Source organism: Plutella xylostella, chromosome 21 (assembly GCF_932276165.1).
Source record: "Plutella xylostella chromosome 21, ilPluXylo3.1, whole genome shotgun sequence".
In the NCBI taxonomy this organism is placed as follows: Eukaryota; Metazoa; Arthropoda; class Insecta; order Lepidoptera; family Plutellidae; genus Plutella; species Plutella xylostella.
In genome coordinates, this window is record NC_064001.1 from 7,044,914 (window position 1) to 7,071,395 (window position 26,482).

Sequence of the window (26,482 nt, forward strand, 5' to 3'; positions counted from 1 at the left end):
ATGAAATATTTAAAAAATGATTTTTTTTCTCCTGCGAACTAAAGGGTTAAACACAGATATTTGTTCTCGGGTCTTGGATGTGCCCGTAAAATGGCAATAGGCCCGCCCCCTATTACATTGGGACTAACATAACACTCTGGCGAAAAGTGGGTGCAGCAATGCACCTCTGCCTACCCCGCAAGGGAGTACATTAGTACAAGGCGTGAGTGCGTGTTTTTTTTTTTTCAATAATAGTACCTAATTCCTAAATCTTGGTAGTTTGAATAAAACACGGACCTCCATCATAAAAACCATCAATATATTTACACAACTTTTTACAATATTTACACAAAGACAATTTTCAAGTTGATTATCGCATAGCGTATTTACATTTCGCGGTCTTCACAAGAGATTATAATAAACAACAAATCATTTACATACTACAGAGAAATCAGGCAAATATCGTGTATGTTTTGTTTAAATATATTCAGATATGTTATTTTTATTTAAAATCTAAACTGTGAAACACCAGCTAACAGAAACATTTTAACGATAAATACATAGATGTAAGGAATGACAACAAGAAAAGTTTAAAATCTAGTAGGTCCCTTAAAACATTTAACACTGGTCCTTTTATCTTTCGACTGAAATAAATAAATAAAATACAACTTCAAATACACGTCTCGTGTAATTTATTCATATATCTTTAAATTTGTTTACTGTTAACGAAAATTTAGTTACATTTTAATATATTAAAAATAATAATAAAACCGTAATTTCTATCCAATTTCCAAAGTATAATAATGCATAATTTATCGGGATATCTAATAAAATAATTATATTTTGACCGCAGCATATCCAGAACTGCTAATGTTTAGGTAAGTAGGTAGTAAGTATATACATTTTAAATTGTATAATGAATTTTTCTACATATCAGTCTGCCGTGTAAATACTTATTCTATGCATATTGACGTATGGTTCAGATCACATTGCTAAGTGGGTTCCTCGAGTTTTCCAGGCGGGTATATACTGTCATCGTCTGTATTTATATTGGAATTAGGTGTCATTTTGAGTGACGTACTAGGAGCTAATAATGTGACCAAATCTTCGTCGACCGAAGTCAATTGGGAGTATTGGGTTTTCGGAAATACGCTGCGTCGTTTTCGTTTTCTCACTTTCAGCTGAAAAAAATAATTCAATTAAAAACACTTCACAGAATTTGTGAGACTTCGAAATGAAAACTTTTTGAAATAAATTAAGTTAGTAGGTATAACCGAATACAAAAACGGATCAGTTTGTGATCATGTTTAATTAAATTCAATCAAATGAAACTTGATATCTTTCAGTTATAACTTTGCAATGATCTATCACTATCATCCAATAGAAATACCACATTTTGTTCAACAAAACTCCCACCGAAGACTCACTTATACTGCGGCTCCGAAGCAAACAATTCGCACCTATTGACATTCCCACCAATAAAGGACACACAAATTCACTTACCCGCACGACGACGGCGATCGTAGCGAGTGCCAGCAGCGCCGCGCCCGCGCCCCACAGCGCAATATTCCGCCCCCAAACATCCGATGGGACCTTCGATTCATCCACGAAAAACGACGCCGTAATATGCGACCCGAGGCTTTCTGAAATACGCCTCTTCCCCGCAGATGTGCCGTTCAAGCAGCCACCTATGAACGAAAACGTTTATTTAATAACTTATGTACGCTCTCGAGCTCGACTACGCTTCATTAAGAGCGTTACTTTGTTATTTGCCGACCCATTGTGTGTATGACAAATACAAGAAACCAGATTTCAAATTAAGGAATCGGATTACGTTTCCACGAAAAGCCGGCGGGTTTCTCCGAATTTCGTCACACAGAAGTAAGTGGGTAAAGCTAGTGGACGTAGTTTCATCGATTTCCTTCACTGGACAGTAATAGTGCCTTTTCTGAGAATAGTAGTAAGTTATTACGCAGATATTTCTATGAAAGTAGAATAATGTAGCTGAGAACGAGGAAAGCGTTTGAATAAAAGAAATGTTACCGATTTCTTTGTCGCAGTGACAGCAGTCCGTAGTCTGGTTGTTGCTCAGATAAAATGAGACCATCCCCTCCGTGCAGCAAGGCAGGCACTTGTGGTTCACTCTGGGAAAAAAAACCATTTATTTAGTGCTATGGAAAGCTTTAAATAAGTTTCCTGGAATAAAATACAGGTTATCTTACGTACATATACATTCGGAAGAGCTTTTTATTGGTACGAGTACTTAACAAATAAAACGACCGCCTAGAGAGAAGCGACTGTCGCAAGTCGAACATTCTGAAGACATACGGCGCTCTAAATCCACTTACAGCAATGTACTTCGAGAGAAACTAAACGAAACCATTTGCATTTGCATTTATAAGTATCTCACCTATCTAAACCTGTTCACCAACCCGCACTACGGTCCACCAACCCGCGCTAGGGTCCACCAACCTGCATTAGGCCAGCGTGGTGAACTAGGAGACCCGTGCCCCAGTAGTGGGCACGTGATGGGTTGTGATTGTGATGATGATGACTCACCTATCCAAGCGCAGCGGGTGTGCGCAGGTGACGCAGTTAGTGGGTCCGGGGCCGGAGCAGGAGCGGCAGGAGTCGTGGCACGGACGGCAGCTGCGGCCGCGCGGCTCGTAGTACTGCGAGCTGAGGCACTCCACGCACAGCCCGCCGTCCAGCGCGAAGTGCGGGGGGCACGCCGTGCAGCGCTGGGGGCCGGCGCCGCGGCAGTCCTGGCAGTAGTGGTGGCAGCGCCGGCAGCTGCTCTCCCACGGGAAGAAGTTCTGCGGGCACTCCGGCCGGCACTCGCCCGCCGCCAGCCGCCAGCCGGGCGGGCACGACGCGCACTGGTCGCGCCGCGGGCCCGTGCACGTCTCGCACGACAGGTAGCACTTGGAGCACGTGCCCTCGTCCGGGTAGTAGCCGGGCGCGCACGCCACGCGGCACGTGCCCGACTGCAGCCGCAGCGCGCCGCCGCACGCCGTGCAGTTCAGCCGCGACACGCACGCCGTGCACGCGTGCGGGCAGCGCGCGCACCGCCCCGCCGTCTGGTACGAGCCCGGCCCGCACTCCGCCACACACCTAAAAGTTTCCGCCGGTTAATAAATTGAAATGTTAAACGAGTTCGAAAGTTGAGTTGATAAGCCAACGAAACTTGCCTCGACCCCAGTAGTAGAAGAGGACTGCCGCAAGTCAGGCAATCCCATTCGTTTGGCCCGCCACATTTCTCACATGTCGAGTGACAGTTTTTACATCGACCTCCTTCGTGATATTCGTCTGTAAATTAAACCGACACTTTTATTGAGACCGCTGAGTGAAACTTTAATATTTTCTGCTATTACGAACTCGACGTTATGCGCTAAGAGAATAATAAACTAAGCATTAAAGAAATAGGTATTACTTAGAAAATGTAATCTTAGGAGAAAGGGATTACTCACTGGTGTCGCATTTCTCGTTGCCGTCCGGGATACAGCTCCCGCCCTTACTAAGAATCCATTTATCTTGGCAAACAGAACAAATGGCACTCGTACAAATTGAACAACCGATTGGACACCTAAAACAACAAAGATTACAAAGAGTCGTTTCAGTAAGGTCATAAGATCTTTTAAACAGAAAATGCATTAGAGTAAATAGAACTCACTGTGAGCACTCCTTTTTTTGTGGGTCAGCGTAGTATTTGACGGGGCATTTGGCGTAGCATCTTCCATTTAGTGCGTAGTTCCCGGGCGGGCACGACACGCACTGCGCGGCGCCCGGGCCCGCGCAGGTCTCGCAGCCCGAGGCGCACGGCGCGCACGCCAGCCCGTCCCGGTGCGTGCCGGGCGGGCACGACGCCAGGCACGACCCGTTGTATAAGACATAGCTGTGAGCGCATGACGCGCACTGGTCCGCCTTGTCCGTGCACGTGTCGCAGTGTTCTGCGCACGGGAAGCATGCGTTGGCGTCAGGGTCTTCGTAGTAGCCGTCAGGGCACTGCTGCAGACACACTGCTAGATCCACCACCAGCAGGTGAGCCGGCGCGCACGTCAAGCAAGAGTCTTGTCCCGCCCCCGCGCACGTCTCACACGACTCGTGGCACGGCCAACACACCCCCCCTTGGTTAACAAAACTACGCGGCGGACATCTAGACACACAGGAATTATCCAAACGGTAATGTTTGCATGCGACACACTGCGTCGGCCCCTTCCCGTAGCACCCCTGCGAATCACATTCCGGGTCACAAAGCCTTTGAACTTGTTTATCATTAGCGTCAGCCAACACATTTTTCCTCTGCGCGGAGGGAATATTCTTCGGGTTAATGCGCCTGTCGGAACCTCCGAGTTCTATTTCATTGAGAAATTGAGAATACTCGGAAGCGTCGTAAACATCATTTATATGATACGCTTTCTCCTCTTGATATACATTTTGAGTGTTATAATAAGTTTTATTTCTTATCCTAATAGGGTTGATGGCTGTGCCGTAAAATATAAGTTGCCATTTTTTTAGAACCCCCGGCTGAGTTACGTGATTATTTCCGGCGTTTAAAATTTGCAAGGTCCATCGGCCCTCGGCACTCTCGCCCCAGAAGTGTACGCTGAGGAACGGCCAGTCATCGAAGTTGGAGCTCGTGGCATCGTGTGTGCGCTCGAATAGAAGAGTGGACGTCGTGCCCATCGGTGACGTCAGCAGTATTCGCAAATTTCCTCGCGGGAAAAAGCTTAGTGAAATCTTGCACTGAACGTGTTCCAAATATCTGACCTCATTTACGGTGCCGCTACATCCGTTGACGTCCATGTGCACAGATATAGTGTAGCCGAACGAGGTTTCAATGGACTTGTCCTCGTTTATTTCTTGTGACTTGCAAATATGTTGCGGAGGGACGGTGGTCCATTGTTCGGCGAGGGTGACCATTTGCGACGCATCCATCAGGCCGTACCCGAATTTGTGACTTACTTTTCTTTTTACTCCGTTGACGATCCATCCATCTTCTTTTTCTAAAGGTTGTGACCTGGACGTCATGACGATGAGATGTTGCATGTCGCGCCACGTGAGCAGTGAGTTGGCCTCGAGCGCGAGTGCACAGATGCCGGCGGCGAGCGGCGCGGATGCCGAGGTACCGGTGTGATCAACAGTGCATATATGATCTGGTCTCAACTGTACATCCATATCTACAGTAGCTACACTCTTATCCCTCCCTGGGGTCCCAGAGCTGTAAGTTGAAGCTATTGTGGAAGAGCACTCTTCTAAATACCACGGCTTGTACCCGCCCTGAGTGGCACTCGACACTGATATAGTAAAAATACTGTTCGCGTATCCATCACAGTTGCACGAATCCGTATGTCTGCCACCGTTTCCGGAAGCCCATATAAAAATTGACCCTTTCCCTCCCCGTCCATTAGTCACTCCATTAATAAAGGCTCTGAAAAAGATAATGTCGTTAAAATCGCATTACTTATTTACCCATAGACTTTATTACCCAATTAACAAGCCTTATTATAGAGCGAGTTTTACGATTTATAGAGGGATAGGTATAATTTAACACTTTTTAAAAAAAGCTACTAGTATGTAGTGTAGCGGCTGCTGTAAATTGGAATAAAATTTAACAGTGAATCAATACCTCCTAGCCAGCGGCCCCGGCCCATCCACCGTCTTCCCATCATCCTCGGGCCCCCACGACGCGCTATAAATATCAATGTGATGTGGATTGAAAGCCAACGCTTGCGCTTCCACTACGTCGTTGACTAGCCCGTCTAACATCCTCACTCCCCCAATGCTAGCGTTGTACGCTATGCCGACGCCGCAGTACCGGTTGTAGGCGACCGCGGCCACCTCGCCCGCACATCTGGTACCGTGTTTATTATCCCCATTGTCCTGTGGCGTGGGGTCTGTGTCATTGCCGTTTATGTCGGTCGATGCCGCCGGGTCCTACGAATTAATTGTTCATGTTTAATGCGAATTTCGGGCTAATCACCACAAGCGTGAACGTGGAATAATCATGTAGAGTTGGGAGTAAAACGGATGGTATACACGTAGGTTGGAAAGTTAAAAGCGTTTGCCGAAAGGGATGTACGAAAGCTTCTTTTCCGGCTCAATAGCTCCACTTTATCTTAAAGAAACAGCACCCACACTTTATCTAAGAGGCAGCTGAGTTTTTAGGGGAAACGCGGCACTTACGAGTCGATATGGCGCCGTATATTCTTGTTAGAATACAGCTGAATTGACACCGATACGTGTGAGTATTTATGGTAAAGAATCAGGAAAGGAAAACAATAGCGTAAGTGAGTACTACATTTTTATGTTTTTGTACTGCTTTGTTTAGATATTTTTTACATGAATTTAATTATTATTGGCACTAAAAGATGAGTGGTATTGAATTCCAGCTTCTCTAAGTACTAAATAAAGTTATGTATCATGCAAGCTCATCGCTGTAGCTCGTTCCTGGAATTACTAATTCGGCTCGTTTTACGGCTGAAAAATGAGCGTAGGTGTATTGTATCTACTTATATTTTATTTGTATATGTGATGTGTACGTGTACTTGTTTTAGAGATTAATTAATGTACCTATTACATTTGAAAAAGAGGTGTACCTAAAAAAAGTAGCAGACATTACGACAAGTGTGTCAACATGTTTAAAATACCTCCGTGCAATGCTGCGTCACTGCGTCAGTAATACACTCACGAGCAATGAAAAAGTTTCACTTACAAAAGCACCAAATTACTCCTTAGTGGAAAGAAGTCTGCAATATTGAAGAACATTTAACAACGCTACAAAAAATATCATCAACTAAAAACGTATATACTATGATCATATTCTAAAATAAATGTTTAAAAAATAATTTGCTATCAGCTTCTGTAAGTGCATCCTTTTCATTGCTCATGCGTGCAACACGGACAGTCTGACATGCCAGTGTAAATCATCCACTCACATAGTTCTGCGCCAGGTCGGGGTGGTTGGGCTGGATGCCGTCATCGAGGATGGTGACGACGACCCCCTTGCCGGAGTAGCCGCGGCGCCACGCCAGCCCCACGTTCATGTCCAGCCCGTCCGCCGCGCCGCCGTTCTGGGGGGATGATAATGTTAGAGGATCTCACCCTAAGATTATTGTCTTTGTGGTTAACACGGCAATACGGCTGCTAGTGTAATATTTTATTAATAAGATACAGTAAAATTATGTACTAATCTATATTATGTACGTTGTGGTTGTCTGGAAACGATATTTTGATCTACATATATGTGAATCCTTGTGTGTAAATAATAAAATTCAAGTAAACTTTTTCTTCTTCCATTATATAATATATTATTTTGTACTTATTACTCTTTCTTCCATTTATAACGCTCAATCTTAACTGGAAGTAAAGAAGTAGAGAAGTTAGAAATAGTAGGTATTAGCATTAAATTTGCCTACGTATAAATTTATTTATGTCTAATAAAGAGTTTAATACTAATAAAACCTTGTTTATAGCGGCTATAGAAAGCCACATAAATACTTGTCATACGTTAATTTCACAACTATTTCATCAGAAGAAAGTTTTTCTAAACTCTACAAGTGATGTGCAAAATGATTACAAAGAAAATCTTTAGAACAACAGCTATTACAACTAACTGCAAGCTAACACCTGTCTAGAGCGAACTAAAACTTGCCGATAGTTGTATGAAAATGTTACGGCACGATCAACTTTGTCATAAAAGTTATTTAAACTAGTCAGGCGGCGCTAAGCTGTACCTACAACATGAAGTTTAAGTGAAGCGATGTAATGAGTAGAACTAATATTTCCTGCAACTTCTTTATGTGCCAGCAAGTTTAACACGGTCAACGGTTCCGAGGCAACTTTAACAGAGTAATTATGCGTGTAAAAACTTTCGCATACCTTTTCGTTGTGTGGAATTTGATTTAGCGCAAATGGATATTAAAGTCGGTCTTTACTTTGTTATAAAACGACGAGCACATTTTTTATGTTATTATTATTTTCATGTATATTTTTAGACTGAAATACCATTCTTACTTCATTTTATTTGACGATTACAATCGTATAAATTCTGTTTAAAAGCGTTTTTCCTAAAACTGCTGGTGTGTAGGTAGGTAAACGTTTATTTTCATTCACATCTAGACTCTACGCAATATAGTAGGTTCTATATTCACCCAGCAGTTTTGTGTGTACGCTTTTAAACAGCATAGCTGTATTATTTTCAATTTTCGGCGCCAGTTATCCTACAGTTTCTACACCAATTCTTTACTTCAAATTTACGACCGAATGATGTAGTGGTTAGTGACCCTGACTGCTTTGCCGGAGGTTCGATCCCCGTTCGATTCCCGGCTGGGGCAGACATTTGTAAATAAGTAAGTACATATATTTATAAATAATCTATGTATCTATCTATATATTTGTGTGGATATATATATATGGTCCGATACCAATATTACAGGCTCTGCCTAATTTGGGGTCGAATGGCCGTGTGTGAGATGTCCCCACATATTATAATTATATTACCAACGTACCAAGTACCACTGCTCCTTGAACAGCGGGTCGGGGAAGGGCGGCGGGGCGGAGCGCATCGCGTGGCGCGGCTTCCACTGGTGGTCGCGCTTGCTGCGCCGCACCTCGCGCTGCTGCATCGCCCATCTCACCTGCAGCAATGGATGGTGCTCTTAGTGTGAAGAGAAAATGTCGGGGACTGCGGCAATGGACAGTGGTTGGAGATCATATGAGAGGAATATTTACAGGTTAAATAGCTTTTCCATAGAAACTAGATAGGTCTACATAGGTCTCGTGACTTTTTAGTATATTTTACATAAAGTCTTAGTGTTTCTGAATGACCAACTGAATCAGCCCTTTGGGCTTAAGTAAGTACTATATTTACCATTGGTTTTCCACTGCCCCTGTGTATTCTTCTGAGTTTCGTATCATCTAAGGTCTACGAATCAACTTAAACTTCTAGTGTTAGGTAATGGGAGACCAGACCATACATTAGTTACATTTAAGTATCCCAGAATTACTACGGGAAACCTTTTTCACATAGCTGCTAACGCTTGTAAATTAAAACGTAGAAACCTAGAAACTTAAATAAATTCTATTTTCGTACTTTTCTATAGCAGCATTTCAATTAATCCATCACTTGTTGTGTTCCTACTCGAATGCCAATCTAAAATGATGGACGTGAGTGGAATGGAATAGCGACTACGAACATACATACAGACTTACTTACATGTACATATCATACCAATACATGGAGATAAAAGTGGAATTTGAGTGAACCCGTGATATTTAGGTATTAAATGTATTATTGATACTTAATTTAATATTAACAAAACTCCAAATCAGTCAAACATTCAAATCCATTCATTCGTTTTGTATACAGATATACCTATATTTATACGTATAACTTATATCGTATTACTTTTTCGGTAGTAGGTTTAAAAGATATTTTTAAAGAAATAACTAGGCTGAAATAATGAATATGTAATCACGTTTCCGACCGAGTAATTACACGGAATCAATTACTTCAAATATTTAATGGAACTAGGTCAAAGTTGTTATCACATATATAAAATTGTTTTTACATCGATTTCCAGTGTTAGGAAACCGTTAACACTGTAGTACGTACTTAAAGAGGGTATTTAAATATTCCGTGTTTTTTTTAACAACCACCCTTCCAAGTTTTAAATACAGTTGGATTAATATTGGAACAGTATACAGGGTGATTGGTAAGTCGATGTATTCCTTTAAATGGGTTATAGACGAAGGTATTTCCAATCGGTGGAACCCCATAATGCATTATCCGAAATTCTACCATTTATGAGTTATTTAAGATGTCCCCACATATTTAAAAAATATACAATGTGTTGTTTTTCGAACCCGACAAACTTTAAGGGTGTATTCTACGAGTAATTTCATCGAGAAAACACCCCCATATGAAACACCCTCAAATCTCAATATTCTAGAAATGGCGGCCATTTTAAATTTTTAGATACTCTGTATAATAACGAATGATAGGTACAATATACAAACTACTATTTTTACTATGGAATGTTTCCAGTAAGTATTTCTTTCTGCCATAAATAATATAATTTCTCGGAATAAATAACGTGTCAGAAATCAGATAGAGGGCTGTTATCGAGTTCTGAAATGATTGACCTTTACAGAACCTTTCACAACACTCGAAATGATCTTGAATTATTAACCGGCTCTTAGTATTAATTTTCAAGAGTCTGTCTGATCGATTTGTACAGACTAACACGAGGCCTCGACCTAGAGCGGTGGTAGCTCTGTCGGGTAAGCGCCCCCTTCTCATGCCAGAGATGCGGGTTCGAATCCCGGCGCTGACATGTACCAATTAGTTATTTGAATTTAAGTACATTAATGTATACCATCGCTCTTACGGTGAAGGAAAAACATCGTGAAGAAACCTCATCTAGACATCTAAATATGTGAACCCACCAACCCGCAGTGGACCAGCGAGGTGGGAAATGGTCCAAGCCTAGAAAGGAGTTTAGACCTTGGGGATATGCACAAAGGTTCCACTCGAAAGAGTCAGGTCACTTACACCCCCACATGAGAATAGAATAGAACTGATCGATTTGTACAGACATTAAAACGAGGCCTCGTAATTTATTCGTTTTTATACTCACAAGATGCCATTCACTACCTTTGACTCGGAAATTGGCAAATGAAACGCTGTAGTTAGTTAGTTTTCAAAATGATTGCGTGTTATTGGTTTAACTAGCCGAGCTGAAATATCAATGAAACGGAGAATCACTGTATAAAATTCATGAATTAATTTTAACTAATAATTTGGAATAGGATTGAACAATGTATACCTATGGATGACTAGGTAATACTCTTAATGTTACGTACCTATATGTAGTTCCAAACTATAACCCCATTACACTGGCTCTCTCGAATGGAACCATTGTTCATATCCCTTTAAAGTAAGCATCTACGGTTATTACAATAAATTACGAAATGCAATAAATTAATTATCCAATTTAATCTCCTCATATTTCCCAGCCACATGTCCCGCATTTCATCAGTAATGACATACTTACATTCGCGTTGTACAAAGACAACCCTAATACCGTTATAACAAGATCTTATTGGAAAAGAATACACAAAGAATGAAACAATGACAAGAATCCCGTTTCAGCGCTATTATTCCCTTTAGCTTTGTTCAAATCTTTTTGTCAACGATTCCTGAAGGTTGGTTTTGCCAGACTTCGCAATTTTTAAAACGTGGATGCTTATTTTGTGTTCGGATTTAGAGAAACGTGTAAAGAATATATGCTTAAATATGTAGTAGAGTATTTACTTTTGTGCAACAATATATTTCAAGCACGCGACTAGAATCCTTACTTCTGAAAAGAGAAAAAACGTAGGTATGTAGGTACTTAGGTATTGTTGTAATTTGTTTATGAATTATATAGTTTAACTTCATTCCAAGCTTTAGGTATAGGACTACGAATCAAATGATTAGTATCTAAATTTTTGCGAATGGCAAAGTAGTTAGTAATTCGGACTATTAAACTGGGGGTCTCCGGTGACATTCTCAACCGAGCGTAGGATATTTTTTAAGACCTTACAAAACTATAATAATATGCTTAAATAAAAAGCTTTTAGTATGCACTTACCTGAGGATCATTCTTCAGTCTATTTTGGTAATCTATGCTCGCATTAGGTGACCGCTTGCTGATATTTGGATGAGACAGTAGGAAAAAGTTCTTTAGGTGACCAATCTGCAACAATAAAAATAAATTAATAATAACATTAATACTTGAATTTATTTTAATAGTGACTCGTCGTGGAAAACTCTCTTTGAACATTTTGAATGAATGAAATTAATAACTCTACAGCTGCAATCATGTTTTTGTATGCAGAGGAAAACAAAGTCAAAGTCAAAGTCAAAATTTTTTATTCATCGTACAAATATAAAATTTTCTGATGAACGTCAATTTTTACAAATTACTCTCCGTTCGGATAAGGGGGGGCTCTTTCTGTCTAAGGAGAAGAACGGAGGCAAGAAACTCCTGAGCCATCTTTTCAAAAAAAAGACTTAAAACTAGTTGGTATACAATAGGTACTTATAAGCTTAATAATGATTATTATAATAATATGAGCAGAGCTAACTACTTATCACAGCCATGCATTAACGTCCTCTAAGTAATCATCAATTTTATAATAAGCTTTTTTACAGAGTTTCTCTTTAATGTAACACTTAAACTTATTCTCTGGCATTTGAGCAACTTCTGTTGGAAGCTTATTATAAAATCTAATACAGTACCCTAAAAACGATTTATTAACTTTCGCCAGACGCATCGCTGGAAAAGCCAGCTTATGCTTGTTCCTAGTATTAATGTCATGATTACTGCCAATTGTATCAAAAGTTGAAATATTCTTTCGTACATACATTAAATTGGAAAAAATGAACTGACATGGAACTGTAAGGATGTTAATTTCTTTAAATAGTTCTCTCAATGAATCCCTGGAACCTAGTTTGTATATAGAGCGGATGGCTCTTTTCTGTAATACAAATATAGTTTCAATATCAGCGGCTCTACCCCAAAGCAAAATGCCATACGACAATAAGCTGTGGAAATAACTAAAGTAAACTAATCTGGCGGTTTCAACGTCGGTCAGTTGTCTAATTTTCCGTACAGCAAAAGCTGCGGAGCTCAACCTTCCAGCCAATTTTTCAATGTGAGGTCCCCACTGTAACTTTGAATCTATAGTCATCCCAAGAAAAACAGTATCATTAACTAGGTCCAATCTATTCCCATCTAGAATAATGTTAGTATCGCATTGTCTAACATTCGGCAGTGTAAATTTAATACATTTCGTTTTCTTAGAATTCAATAGAAGATTATTAACGGTAAACCAATCGTGTATGTCAGATAGAATAGAATTAATTTCATTAAAATTATTTTCACTTCTTTTAACTTTAAAAAGCAAAGAAGTATCATCAGCAAATAAAACTATATTAGTCAATTTTTCAACCATAAAAGGCAAGTCATTAATATAAATGAGGAATAAAAATGGTCCTAGAATAGATCCTTGAGGGACGCCTATCTTTACACGAGCCCCCTGTGATTTAGTATTGTTAATATCGACCCTTTGTTGCCTCTTGTCTAAATATGAAACTATCAAATCTAAAGCCTTTCCTCCTATTCCATAGTATCTCAGTTTCGAAATTAAAGTCTGATGGTCTACACAATCAAACGCCTTCGATAGATCACAGAAGACTCCAATAGCATCGTGATGGTCTTCCCAGGCGTCAAATATGTGCTTAATTAACGCAGTACCGGCATCGGTTGTTGATTTGCCTTTTGTAAAACCATACTGTTGGCTATGAAACAATCGAGCTTCATTGAAATGCAAAAGCATCTGACTGAGTATGACCCTCTCAAATATTTTACTCAAAACTGGAAGAACCGAGACAGGCCTGAAATTTGCAGGGTCCTCCATATCCCCACTCTTGAACAGAGGTATAATTTTACTCAATTTCATAAGATCTGGGAACACACCTTCAGCGATACATTTATTAAAAATGTTAGCCAAAATTGGGGCGATTTTATTAATAATAGAAAGAACAAATTTAACTGACATTCCCCACAAGTCTTCAGTTTTCTTCATATTTAAAGACTTAAATGTTTTTATAATAGTTAATGTATTAATATATCTGAATTTAAATTCCTTATCGGTTGAAGGTGCGTTCTCCTTCGCCAGGGTTTCAGCTAATGTAGCTGAAGAATCTAGGTTGCAAGTAGTCTCTAAAGGAATGTTCGTAAAAAACTCTTCAAAGACTCTCGCCACCTCGTCATTTGATGTTATTATGTCATTGCCTACCTTTAAAGATAAATTAGTCTCGCGTGTTCGATTCTTCCCCGTTTCGTTATTAATTATATTCCAAATGGCCTTAGATTTGTTAGCCGAGTCTTTAATCTTGTTATTAATAAAAATTGTCTTCGCACAGTGACAGACACATTTGTACATTTTGCTATATTTCTTCACATAAGATTGAAAGTCAGGGCGGAGTATGAATGTTTTCATCTCATACAGATCATATAATGTCGCCCTGCTTTTGCGAATACCATCTGTAGCCCAGTCACAAAATTTAATTTTATTGTCTATCAAAACTTCCTTCGTTTTAAAATTACTCTCAAACTCATCAGCATTATCTTAAATAAGTTAGTATACATCTCATTAGAATTGCAATCTACTTTAACCTTCGGAAGTTTTTCGTCTAGTTTCTTCAAGTAATTGTCAATTTTCTTTGTAGTAATCGGTCTGCATCTCACCTTAGTTTTATTTGTCTTGTCAGTGTTTACTAAGGTAATGGTCTGCCCACTGTGGTCTGACCTCAGACAATTTATCACACTACTGTCTTTAAACTCACAGTTACAGAATATGTTATCTAGACAAGTGGCAGACGTGGATGTAATTCTAGTTGGTTCCAGAAAGACATTAAAAAGATTAAATGATTTAAAAAGTAACAGTAATTTCGACCTATTAGGAGAGTCACTTAATAGGTCAACATTAAAGTCACCACACACTATTACTTCCTTTTTACTATTGGAAGCTAACCTTAGAACATCCTCCATGACAGTCTCAAAGGTAATGAAATCACCAGTAGGTGGCCTGTAGGTACATACTATTATATACTTGTTTAGCTCTGCACATGAAATTTCTATATGGTGTTTAACAGAAAGAGCAACTATGTCCTTTCGTTCTTTACATTTACAATTTTCTTTAAGAAATATAAGTGACCCGCCATGCTCGTTGCACTTTCTGTTAAAACAGCTTATAAGTTTGTAATTTTTCAATTGGAACATCATTTGATTCTCGTCTAACCAATGTTCTGTGATACATAAACAATCAATGTTAAATTTTTCCGAAAATAGTTCTATTTCTAACAATTTAAAAGAAAGACTCTGAATATTCTGATGTACCAATTTAAATTCATTCTTAAATGTCTTGTCCTTTAATAGTTTTGAGCCGAGAGAGCAGTGAACTGAATCAATCTTTATATCAACGCTATGATGCTCTCCCGTTGTCTGGGAATCTAATTTAAATCTACTGTACTATTACTATTATCAGTATTACTACTGACGGTGTCAATAGGGACACAAGTTTTCTTCGTTATAATGCTTATAACTGAGTTAATAAGATGAGCTACTTCTGTAGCTAGACGTCGTTTCTGATTTGAGGACAAAAATAAACTGGCCCAAGTCAATTTAAAATTATCTACGTACAAATTAGTATCAAAGAAATTGATACAGTCGGATTTACAACATGCATTGTACATTATTTTATTTAGGCTACATGTCATATAATTGCATTTGTCGGGCAGTGTGCATGAGTAAGGAAATGCACAAACAAATACATGTTTAGCAGGAAGGCCTTCTAAAAACATTAACTAAACATTCCTGTGTTCCCAAAATATATAAAGATGAAATTGATTTAAATTCCTAGTTTTGTGCCGTTTTTGGGGTACTGCACAACTAGCTGTTCCCGCGAGCTTCACTTCGCCTTTAAAAGTTTTCCCGTGTGAATTCCGCAATAATTTATCAGCTCACTCCATACCTATTTTCATTAAAACCGGTTCAGCCGTTTTGTCGTGAAGAAGTAACAAACATACGTACATATACTCACAAACTTCCGCCGTTATAATATTAGTAAGATTACATACATATATTTTCATAACCATTTATAATGTTTTCACAAAAAAACACGAGCAAAGTAAGATGCTATACGGTCGATGCACTCAGCCAGTACCTAGTGTGAATCTCTACATGTTGCATTAAAGCTGCGACCGTGTCGTATCCACGACTCTCTCCTTACTCGTCATGTGAACCAAAAAGCGGAAATACATTTAGATATAGATTTTGATCAAAATAACATATTGTGTGGTTTTCTATATTTGTTTTTTTTTTCATGAAAGTTCTCCTAACAATGAACAATATTATTCTATATACAAGTTTTAGTAACTCATTAGAAAACGAGGATAAGGCTCGTTATCTATTACGTGAGTACAAACCTTCGAAAAAGCTAAACAGTTGTGAGCATATACGAGTATGTATGTATGTAAATTACAATGACTTTTATGATATTCAGCTATAATAAGCCTACGATGAATTCCTATTCTAACAGAATTACCTAGCAGGTATTTAGTTGAATTCCGGCCCTGAGCTTAATTAAGTTTGGGTGTGAATCATTGTGGAGTGAATTCAATGAAAATATTCCCGTCTTGGGCGAGCTGATGACAATAGCGCGAGCGGGTGTGTTCCGGACAGAAGATGCGGTGGAGTCGCTACGTCAGTAGTGTAGCTTCAAATAACCAAATAACCCATATTACACTCACGGGCAATGAAACTGTTCCACTGAGAAAAACACCAAATTACTCGTAAACGGAAAAATCTAGCTTAATTACTCCTTCTGCAACATTGAAGTACATTATTAACGGAGCATCAGGATATTAACAACTAAAGTAATTTTTATTTTGTTCAAACTTTAAATTAAATGTTTGAAAAAATATGGGTTGTTTGATGTTGGTAGGTGTTTAGTGAGTGGAACTTTTTTATTGCCCGTGAGTGTAATAACGGTTAAATCCTTAACCGGACAGTGTACCATACGAGACCACATTATTGTGAACTAATTAAAATTTATTTTTTAATTTATTTAAATTGATTCCCGGCTGGGGCAGATATTTGTTAAAACACAGATATTTGTTCTCAGGTCTTGGATGTGCCCGTAAAATGGCAATAGGCCCGCCCCCTATTACATTGGGACTAACATAACACTCTGGCGGAAAGTGGGTGCAGCAATGCACCTCTGCCTACCCCGCAAGGGAGTACATTAATTAGTACAAGGCGTGAGTGCGTGTTTTTTTTTTTTTTTTTTTAATTAAAATTTACATTCAGTTACGAGCTAAAACCAATGAACAAATACAAGTGGCCAAGCCTGGATAAGGGTTAAAATATAGGTACAGAGGTATATAAACACAGTTACGCTTCTGTGGCTGGTCAAAGTGTACATTTAGAAAGTCACAATCACTTAAATGGCTGTTAATACGAAAGTTCATTTCGACTAGGTACAAAAGTGTACTTAAACATAATATGCACCAGACAAAAATTAAGAGTCGGCTTGAAATGGATAGAAAATAAATACATTAACAGCACAAACATTATAAATTAGTACTGTTATAATGTTATAGTCATCAAGACCTATGTTCTAGACCCAGCAAAGCAATATTACGAACTGATGATGATACCCGAACTACTATTATGCCTATTTATTTAACAGTCTGTTACTGATGATCCCGCCCGGCCTGTACCTATTGTATAAAGGCGACTAATTCTAGGATACTAATACCTGAAACTAACAATATTATCAGTTTAGATCTTCATATACCTAATACGATCATTAATATAACTCCATATTAACTGAAGTAGGAGCGGTAAACAGATCAACAGCTACTCCACTGCCGTTCCCATTCAGTGACCAAAGTGAGCCATAATTGGAATCGCGCTTCAGTAACTTCTAGATTGTTCCATTTTGATGCGCAGCCATTGTGAAAGTGAACTAAAAATCAATTTCAAAAACACTCCTAACTATTGGCTCACTTGAAGAGTCTCTGAAACAATAACTTGGCTCATTTTAATTGAATCACAGCTTTGAAAAATCTCGGAATTGTCGTATCGGAAAAGCTGCAATATCTTGTCTTATATACCTATATCTTTTTATATTGTTTTGAATCTTATATCTTTTTGTATTTTTTTGTTTTGTAAATAATAATCACCAATATCATGGATACTTGAATGAGTTTATATTGTCAACTATCCATCTTTCATTATCATCGTACCTGGCTCTCTCTCTCAGCCTTCCGTAGTCCACTGTTGGACATAGGCCTCTCCTAACGATACGTACCTAGCTACATATGAAATAATAGATGATATTTTTTTACAAAATTATAACCTCAAAGTACTGTCTACACGACACGTACCTATAGACACTTACAACACAAACAAATATATTCTAATACAATTTTAATGTTTTTTATTAAAAATAAACTTCTCTCATTTCATTTGTTACAATTGTGTCAGTCCCATTTTATTTTACGAAACAAATTCCGTATCAAACAACTTCCGTTCGCCGATACCGTTTGTAATTTGGAAGATAGTATCGAATTTCAATCATCTGTTACATAAAACACCCGACGCCACCGCCATCTGACGGGCGGAATGGGCACTCCGATAAACGATAGTTTAATGTCAAAATTTGAATAGGGCGCCGCGTTACTATGTTTTACCCGTATAGTTTTTCAACTTCCAACGGTAAATATTCTTTGTAAGTTTAACAACAAAAAAACTAAGTATTAACAATCCCCCAATCACAGCACTGCTCTCCAAATTACTACGTTCTACTATTACTAGTACCATATTCTCTGGTGTGACACTGTTACAGTCTTGAGTAATTACAGCCCGAACAGTCTACAAAATACAAAATATATTTATTTAACCCATGTTCACACACATTTTATAAATACACAAGTCTCGCTCAAGTCCGTCAAGACAGGGAAGGAAAAGGACAGTTGAATCTAAATTTCACAAGTTTAGGACCATTTCAAACTTTTCACAAACATACTACCTACATATTTTAGGTGAAAAGCTTTTGAATAACCTACTAAGCAAAAACATAGGAAGTCTGTACGTGTGTATCATTACTGTTTTTATGATTGCCTTGGAAAAGTTTCAAGGCTTTGAATAGGGACGAAGCCTATTTTGCATTATTTTCACATTTGGCCTTAATGACCGCTGCATGCTACTAAATGTCAACGTGTTTTCTTAAATGACCCGTCTTTAGTTCTTATAGTACTTTTATTACTTAAATCAGCTACCGGTCAACATTATTTAATGTGAAAGCTCATTATGCTACATAGTTCTTCTACAATACATTTTTAACATTTGGGAGGGGTCATTGTTTAAACGTTTCTTCCTGTAAATAAGTCGTAAAGACATTTACAGGAAGATTCGTCAGTTACACGAAGATAGTCGATTGAAAATTAGTTGACTGCATGGAAAATTATACATCTCAATTAAGGCTGTTTGAAGAATTAAAATTGTACTAGATATATATAAGCAAAAGTTGAAAAGATGCTCGAGGGGTTCTTTTGCCATTTTTTCTCGTCTGCGACCGAGCCTTTGTGTAATGGTGGTAGACTCATAATATTGACAATCAACAAATAATTGTAAAATAGAACGATTAATTGTAATTTGATCAATTTAAATTCAGAATATTTCATGAAAAAAGAACGGAAATGCCGTTAAATAAATGAATATGTACCTTTCCTTACTACAAAAGACGAAATAAAATATAAAAATAAGTAGGTACCTATGTAAGTCACAAGCTACGTCGCAGAATATACACTAACCTCTAAATTGTGCGTATCTAAGAGCAAATTTTCAACCCTATAAACCGCAAGTCACTTACAAACTATCAGGGGTCTTGTAAGCTCACCCAGCGAAGAAGGGTTAACTACAAAACGGGACATGTTATGTAGGATCCCACCTCACGACGCAACATAACGCCTTCAATAAAGGTTCCTATTTTACTCGAAACACGAGTATGTACGTGTGTAACTAGCATAACATTTTACACTTTACAGGAACGGTATGGCTATAGTGAGAAAGGTATATGACTTTTTTATTTCGTTTAACTCAATCAAAGGATACCAATCAACATTTTCATATTTTTCTCATGTTGATTCGTAGTAATTAAGTGTTTGCTTCAGTGCGCGGTGATCAAATGAACGCCGCCTCTGTTAAGAAGAATTTAACGTAGTGTATCAACTAAACTACTACTATTATATGTGCATCCATTTTGTCTGTTTTATGAATGATTAAAAGAACTCTCCCTTAAAAACAAACATAACCTAACTAGGTACCTATCGATATTGATACTAAAGCCACAGGAAACTTTGTTACGACCGTATTTTTCACACGTTTAGAAATAAGAAGCCAAACTGTCGACGACAGGCAATCTGCTTTTGAAGTGTAACATTTCTACAACTTCAACCTCCTGTATTGTGCTCGATGCAACACAAGTAAAGTCTATGCAGTCAAGTGAAATAAAAGCTAAGAAACAACAGGAAAAGAAGGATGTATTGTTTGATTTGTGTGCGCAGTATTTTTATTGCTGCTTTAAATATACTAGCTATTTACTCAAGTAAACAGTAGCTATTTACGTATTAGGACTGGATGCACATAATAATATTATAGTAGTAGTAGTAGTTTAGCTGATACACGACGTTAAATTCTTCTTAACAGAGGCGGCGTTCATCATTTTAATACGATAATTTATAGTTATACGAAGTTTTTATATAACAGCTACAGTGTTTCAGCCATGGAATAAATCGTCTGTAACAGACATAGATGCCAGTAATGATATCCTGCATTGTAAATATATACATACATACATATGCACTCACGACTGTAATCCCCGAAGGGGTAGTCAGAGGTGGCTCACAAACGAGCCACCCACTTTTCGCAGCACATTTGTACTCACGTGATAGGTTGCGAACCATATCGCCGTTTTTGGGATAAGTACAATGCACTTAGGATACACATCTAGAATCTAGATGTGCAGGTTTCCTCACGATGTTTTCCATCACCGTAAGAGCATGTACATATAAATGTATATAAGTAAATAAAGCAAAACACTACGATTGTCTGCTTACTCAGAGCTTTCCCAGAGGAAGTATTTTGCGCGTATAATCATTCAGGTGTTCCGAGATACCAGAGCTACATAGATATCAACATATCGTCCACATCAACGAATATAAAACGCGATATCTCAGCACGATAACGATTTAAACGCTTGATTTGGCTCGCATGTAGATTATCCTGGGCCTATCGCGAAGTCTAAAGGAAGTAAAATTTACGTAGTAAATTCAATACAATTTTCATGTGAAATCTTTGTGAATACAACTTCGTGATAGGAGGCCTGAAATCTGGTTAAGGTCTAAGTACACCTATTACTGCACTGTATCACCACAAACAAGTCAATACACCTACTATGGTCCGACAATATTTCAGGGTTCAGCAGTGAAACATGTGATGCAGGGTCCTCGATCACGTCATAGCTTCAAACTTCAAACGCGCTCGGCGTAGCATACATTTTCCATTCTCATTTCGGCCGTCAAACAGCTGGAATCCATTAATCAAGACGCATAGCCGCTGTATACAAGTGTGTGGAGATGAATAACTCATTTGCGGGATGTGTCATCCTTGGGGATGGTTCGTGACTTGGCATAATTCGTGTTTGAACTGGTTTTCTATGTTTGTGTAATGGCGATACGCGATCAAGAATCAAACTTAATATTATAGGTATCTATAAACGCTCACGACTGTAATGTAATCCCAGAAGGGGTAGTCAGAGGTGACTGGCAAGCGAGACCGCTATTCGCTGCACATGTACTCACGTGATAAGTCGCGAGTCGTTTTTGAGTGGGTACAATGCAATTACTATACGTTGAGTACTATATTTAAATGTAAATAGGTATTCTTTAAATTATGAACACTTGAATGTATTGTGTTGGAATTAAATGAAATATTTGTAGGAATATTTTGATGGAGACAGATATTTGTTCTCGGGTCTTGGATGTGCCCGTAAAATGGCAATAGGCCCGCCCCCTATTACATTGGGACTAACATAACACTCTGGCGAAAAGTGGGTGCAGCAATGCACCTCTGCCTACCCCGCAAGGGAGTACATTAGTACAAGGCGTGAGTGCGTGTTTTTTTTTTTTTTTTTTTTTTTATATTTTGATGGTCCGTGTACGTGTAAGTACCTAATTTTATCGCACGTCAAATTTGTATGTACACTTCAATCCACTTAATTATTACAGTAGATGTATTGGTTGAGGTCGTGAACAGAGACGAACCATCTTAACACCCATTTATATTCAAATTGAAAAATATATTAAGTATTGAATATTCCACTTTTGGTTTCCTTTCTAATATTTTTATCAGGTATTGGCTTTACCCAACTGAATACTGTATTTGAATGTGAATGATTTTTGAAATATAAAGATTGAAAAATACGTGAGTTATTTTTATCGCTCATATTTTGTACTATTTATTAAGTATGTATTAACGAAAAAATATATATTATATTTCCTATGTGGGACATTGTATAAAATATTAATTAATTCTACCTGTTGGTACATAAAATGTAGCTGTAAATAAAACTCACAAACTAAACTAGAACCGACATGCTTGACAAAATAAAGTAATATACCATACATTATCTAAAGAATATAATAGAATATTACTTTATTGAACACCAGATAAAGCAGACATACAATACTTATAGACTATTTACTTAAGCTAATTTACGTGCTGTAGTAATTTAACATAACGTTAGTTATTAATATAAGTAAATAATAAGTTTATATTTAATAAAATTGAGATTAAAACAGACAAAATAAGTAATATTCGTTTTTTATAATTAAATATTCATACGAAATCCTTTGCAAAGTAATGCTCCTACAAGATCCTCTAATGAAGACTCATTCTTCTGTAAAATATCATACCATATTTTTAGGAAGCGCTTTTCCTTAATTCCCTTTTCCAAGATTTATGAATAAAAAAAATTATGTGTATTGAAAATTTTATACATTATGGAGTTTATTATGGACAGTCATAAATACTTTTTAATAGATCAATAATAGAAAGTGCGAAAATGAAGTATTTGAGACTTTATAAGTTCTACACAGAGATTGTTATCTCCTCCTTGTTTTCTGATGATGATGATAGTGCTAATTTACTAATTTTTTATTGCTCTGATTGACAGTCAAAATAGTCGTTGCGTGTTAGGCTGATGCTGATAATATTTTACAAATGTTACAATAGCTATTTTAATTACATGTCGGATTTGAGCAAACATAATGAGATTTCAAATTTAATTAAAACATAAGTAGATTCAGATTTTATTCGTTATCGTTAGAAGCGTAGATTAAAATAATTAAAAGTTTGAACATAAACCTAAGTACATGTTAATTAATTTTGATGTCACAAAAGGTTTGTTAATAATAAGGTAATCCGTTAAAACCCGATTTAAAATAATGTTCTGTATAATATGGCTAGGTTTTGTTTAACTTGTACCATTTATTTAGTATGATTCAATAAATGTACATTTTAAAAACTCTCTTGCCTGAGAGAAGTAGCTTTCATACGTAACTAACTAACCCCGGGGCCGCAATTTCTAAAAAGTGAGGAAAGCTCGTGCGAAAAAAGCTAGTCTAAAGTAAAATGAGATGTGATAACAAAAAAAAACTTAATGGCCTTGTGAAATTGAGCCGCACATCAAAGCTCTAATGTCATTATCAGGAAATAGGTTTTAGGTTTAAACGTTTATTCTCATAAGAACATAATATACATTTGTTCACTTAAAATGAGATGTTAATTAATTAACTTAAGTATCTATGTTAGTCCTTAAATAATAATATTTACATTTTTTGCGCATGCAAGTTGTTGAAAGTTATACAATAGTTGTAGTTATAGTTAAATATTTTTGTATTATATTGTGTAGGTTACGTAGCTAAACAAATAATTAGTACTTAGCAGCTATATTACTATTTTATAACAGTGACATTTTTATAAATATAACCCTTTAGCAATTTTTTAAATATAAATGGCGATTTTACATTTTTGATGTCTTTAGGTAATTTGTTGTATAGCTGTGCTCCCTCATAAGCTATACTTTTCTTGCCATACAAAGTCCGGTGGGAGATTAACTTTAAATTATTTGCATTTCTTGTGTTGTATTTTTGTTGTTTTTTAGTGAAAGATAGTTGCGAATGTGTAGTTTTATTAAGTACTTTATGAATGAAAATGCATGTTTCGCAATTATGAAATCGCTTACCCATCATTAAACAGAGCCGTTCACAAGTCTCCCTTTACATTGCTTTACATACATACTCTCTACATTACGTCACGGTTTTATTACCTAAATTACTTCCTCAGTTTTATGTCTTCAACTGTACCCGGTCCCGTACCCCTATGATTTTTTATCATATCATTCTATAAATACTTTGTAGAATTAAATGGCGTACTTATGTATGTTTATGGATTAACTACTGAAATTGTGTGAACCAAGTAGTCCAAAAACACTAACTTTATAAATAAGTAAGTTTACTTATGAATATCCCATATACTCTTTATTATAGTTTATAAACCCATTATAAAAACGTAAATACCTACATTAGTAACTTTTCCGTATTTCAAAGTGTATTTTGTGTGTACCTACATTTATGCAAGTACAGTAAAAAAATATGAGTATACCTAATTGGTACTTACTTATATATTTTAGTATTGTAAAGTTCATACAATATAACATATAGATATTACTTATGTTAATTTAACCCTTATGAAAAAGAACGGGTGTTATAGTTACACTCTGATATAATGAATCTATCAAACATCCGTTAAACCTATTTATTTATTTTGTTTATTATATGAGTTTAATACAATGCATGTTTTAATTAATTTAAATAGCTTTTTAAATTTTATTTAAATTATCGTTTCATTAAAATAAGTGTGAATCGTTCATTCAGTTCAATGAAAGCTGGATTTATCAAATTATTCCTACTAACTTTTCACGTAAATTTATTATGGAAATGAATAGTGTCAATACAATATGGTTTGTTTATTATTCATTTAAATAGTACATGTATATGTAGGTACATAAAGGCCCAGTGGAGCCTAGCTAGAAACTCTACTCCCCTCGGAAAGGAATATAACATAATAACTAGAATGCACCAATAGGATAACTTAAGCTCGTTTGTACAACTATGTAACCGATCAAGGTTCTGAGGTTATAATAAGGCTAAGCTCCAATTGCCCGTTCCATAACTGGCACTTAGTGTCAATTTCGCCATAGTGGGTTAGAGCATAACCAGGGATTATATTGGTTGACTTTTGACACATCTGTCAAGAATTTAATATAGAAATGACGTATAATTGATCAACCATTCCCTGATTACGATCTAACCGACTATGGAGAAATTGGTGCTTACTGTTCCTTAACAACAAGATCGAACCACGAGGTCTTGGTCTTGGCATTGACACGCGTTTTTTACACTCATAAAAAAAAATAGATGTTATAATTTCTGGGAAGATCTAACCAACAGAAGTGCAACGATAGTAGATGTTGTAATGACTAACGCACCAAGTTTTGATACAGCTATATTTCTTTCCATATCTTATCATATCATATGATTACAATGTGCGTAAATAATGTAAGCATCAAATTGATATACCGTATTGTAAATTTACAACAAGTTTAAGATTAACTTTAAAACACACGAGTTTCGACTCTTTTTGTCAGTGAAAAGAAGTTTAAATAAATATATCACAACCTCAATTTTAAACCTATGGTATATTAAAGTATCAAAAAGCCGTTTATATTCAGTTGTAACATGTCGTTGCCTACCCTTAAAGAGAGTGTATTACATAAAGTGCATGTTTACTCAGTTCATTTCTTTATATGTTTAACAATATTTAATTAAACTATTCCATCATGCAATGACGAACGCCTTATCAAAAAGCCATTAAATTGATTTCCACGTTAAGTTACGGTATCTGATTTTCAATGTAGTAAATACTAAAATACCTAGCTATAATTTTCAGAATAAAACAACAAACGATTAATCTATTAATTATTACTCTATTAATAAGGATTTTTTCATTAATATCTATCATTTCCCGTTTCTTTAACATTTAACTATGTTTTAAAGATATTCTTAAGTGGCACTACAAGTTGTAAAATACATTCTTAAAAATGTTTAGATTTCGAGTCATTATGTCTGACCTGACAGAACCGATGACTATAAGCAAAAATTTTATCTCTGTATAGTTTAGCTTGTAACGTAGTGTCTTATTAAATTAAAGATTAAAGCATTAGGGTGATTACATTTCATATGTGTCCATCACTATGTATAGCCTAACATAACTTAAATAAAACTGTCCCAAACTACCCACTCTGTTACCATGTGGTTTGTATTCAATGTTTTGAAGATAGGAAAACTCAAACCATTTCATTAAACTTACCTGTCCATGATTGAGGAATCCGTGTCGATGAGCCAAGTCATCGACGACGTCCGGTCCCGCGGGCACATGCACCGCGAACTGGTGGTGGTACAGGTGCTGGGGCACACTGCCGCCGGTCACCAACAGCAGGACCAGCCAACAAGCCTTCAGGCCCATCGCGCACCATCGCTCAACTCCCACCGAACCACATCCAAACAACCCCCCAATCAAAGTTCAATTACCTACGTCCATCGCATCGTTACAACAGATTAACTACAATATAACAATTATTTAGGCTTAACCGGGTGCCGGAGTTAATTCACGACGTAATGCGATTTTAATTCGTGTGTCGTGCGTGTGTCGGGGGCGCGGGGCGCGTGCGTCCGGCGCGGCGGCTCGCGAGTGACTGACGG

The 26,482-nt window shown here is 37.3% G+C and overlaps 1 protein-coding gene across 1 annotated transcript; it reads right to left on the reverse strand.

Moving 5' to 3' along the window:
- Positions 1–277: 277 nt before the first annotated feature.
- LOC105385521 (furin-like protease 2) lies at positions 278–26,482 on the reverse strand. Its single transcript, XM_038115972.2, has 12 exons — positions 26,091–26,482; positions 11,616–11,720; positions 8,490–8,618; positions 6,918–7,052; positions 5,609–5,916; positions 3,653–5,410; positions 3,450–3,565; positions 3,171–3,288; positions 2,539–3,093; positions 2,023–2,123; positions 1,483–1,667; positions 278–1,160 (listed from the first exon to the last, which is right to left on the reverse strand). The coding sequence occupies exons 1-12, from the start codon at positions 26,244–26,246 to the stop codon at positions 972–974; spliced, it is 3,855 nt and encodes a 1,284-aa protein (XP_037971900.2). The 5' UTR covers positions 26,247–26,482; the 3' UTR covers positions 278–971.

What these genes read in the sequence shown, in the direction of transcription:
- LOC105385521 (XM_038115972.2), bottom strand. Translation starts at nt 26,246, where the DNA reads ATGGGCCTGAAGGCTTGTTGGCTGGTCCTGCTGTTGGTGACCGGCGGC. An exon ending in CCGGGGCCGCTGGCTAGGAG is followed by an intron (nt 5,411 to 5,608) that starts GTATTGATTCAC and finishes TATCTTTTTCAG; the next exon opens with AGCCTTTATTAATGGAGTGA. An exon ending in CAAAAAAAGGAGTGCTCACA is followed by an intron (nt 3,566 to 3,652) that starts GTGAGTTCTATT and finishes TTGTTGTTTTAG; the next exon opens with GTGTCCAATCGGTTGTTCAA.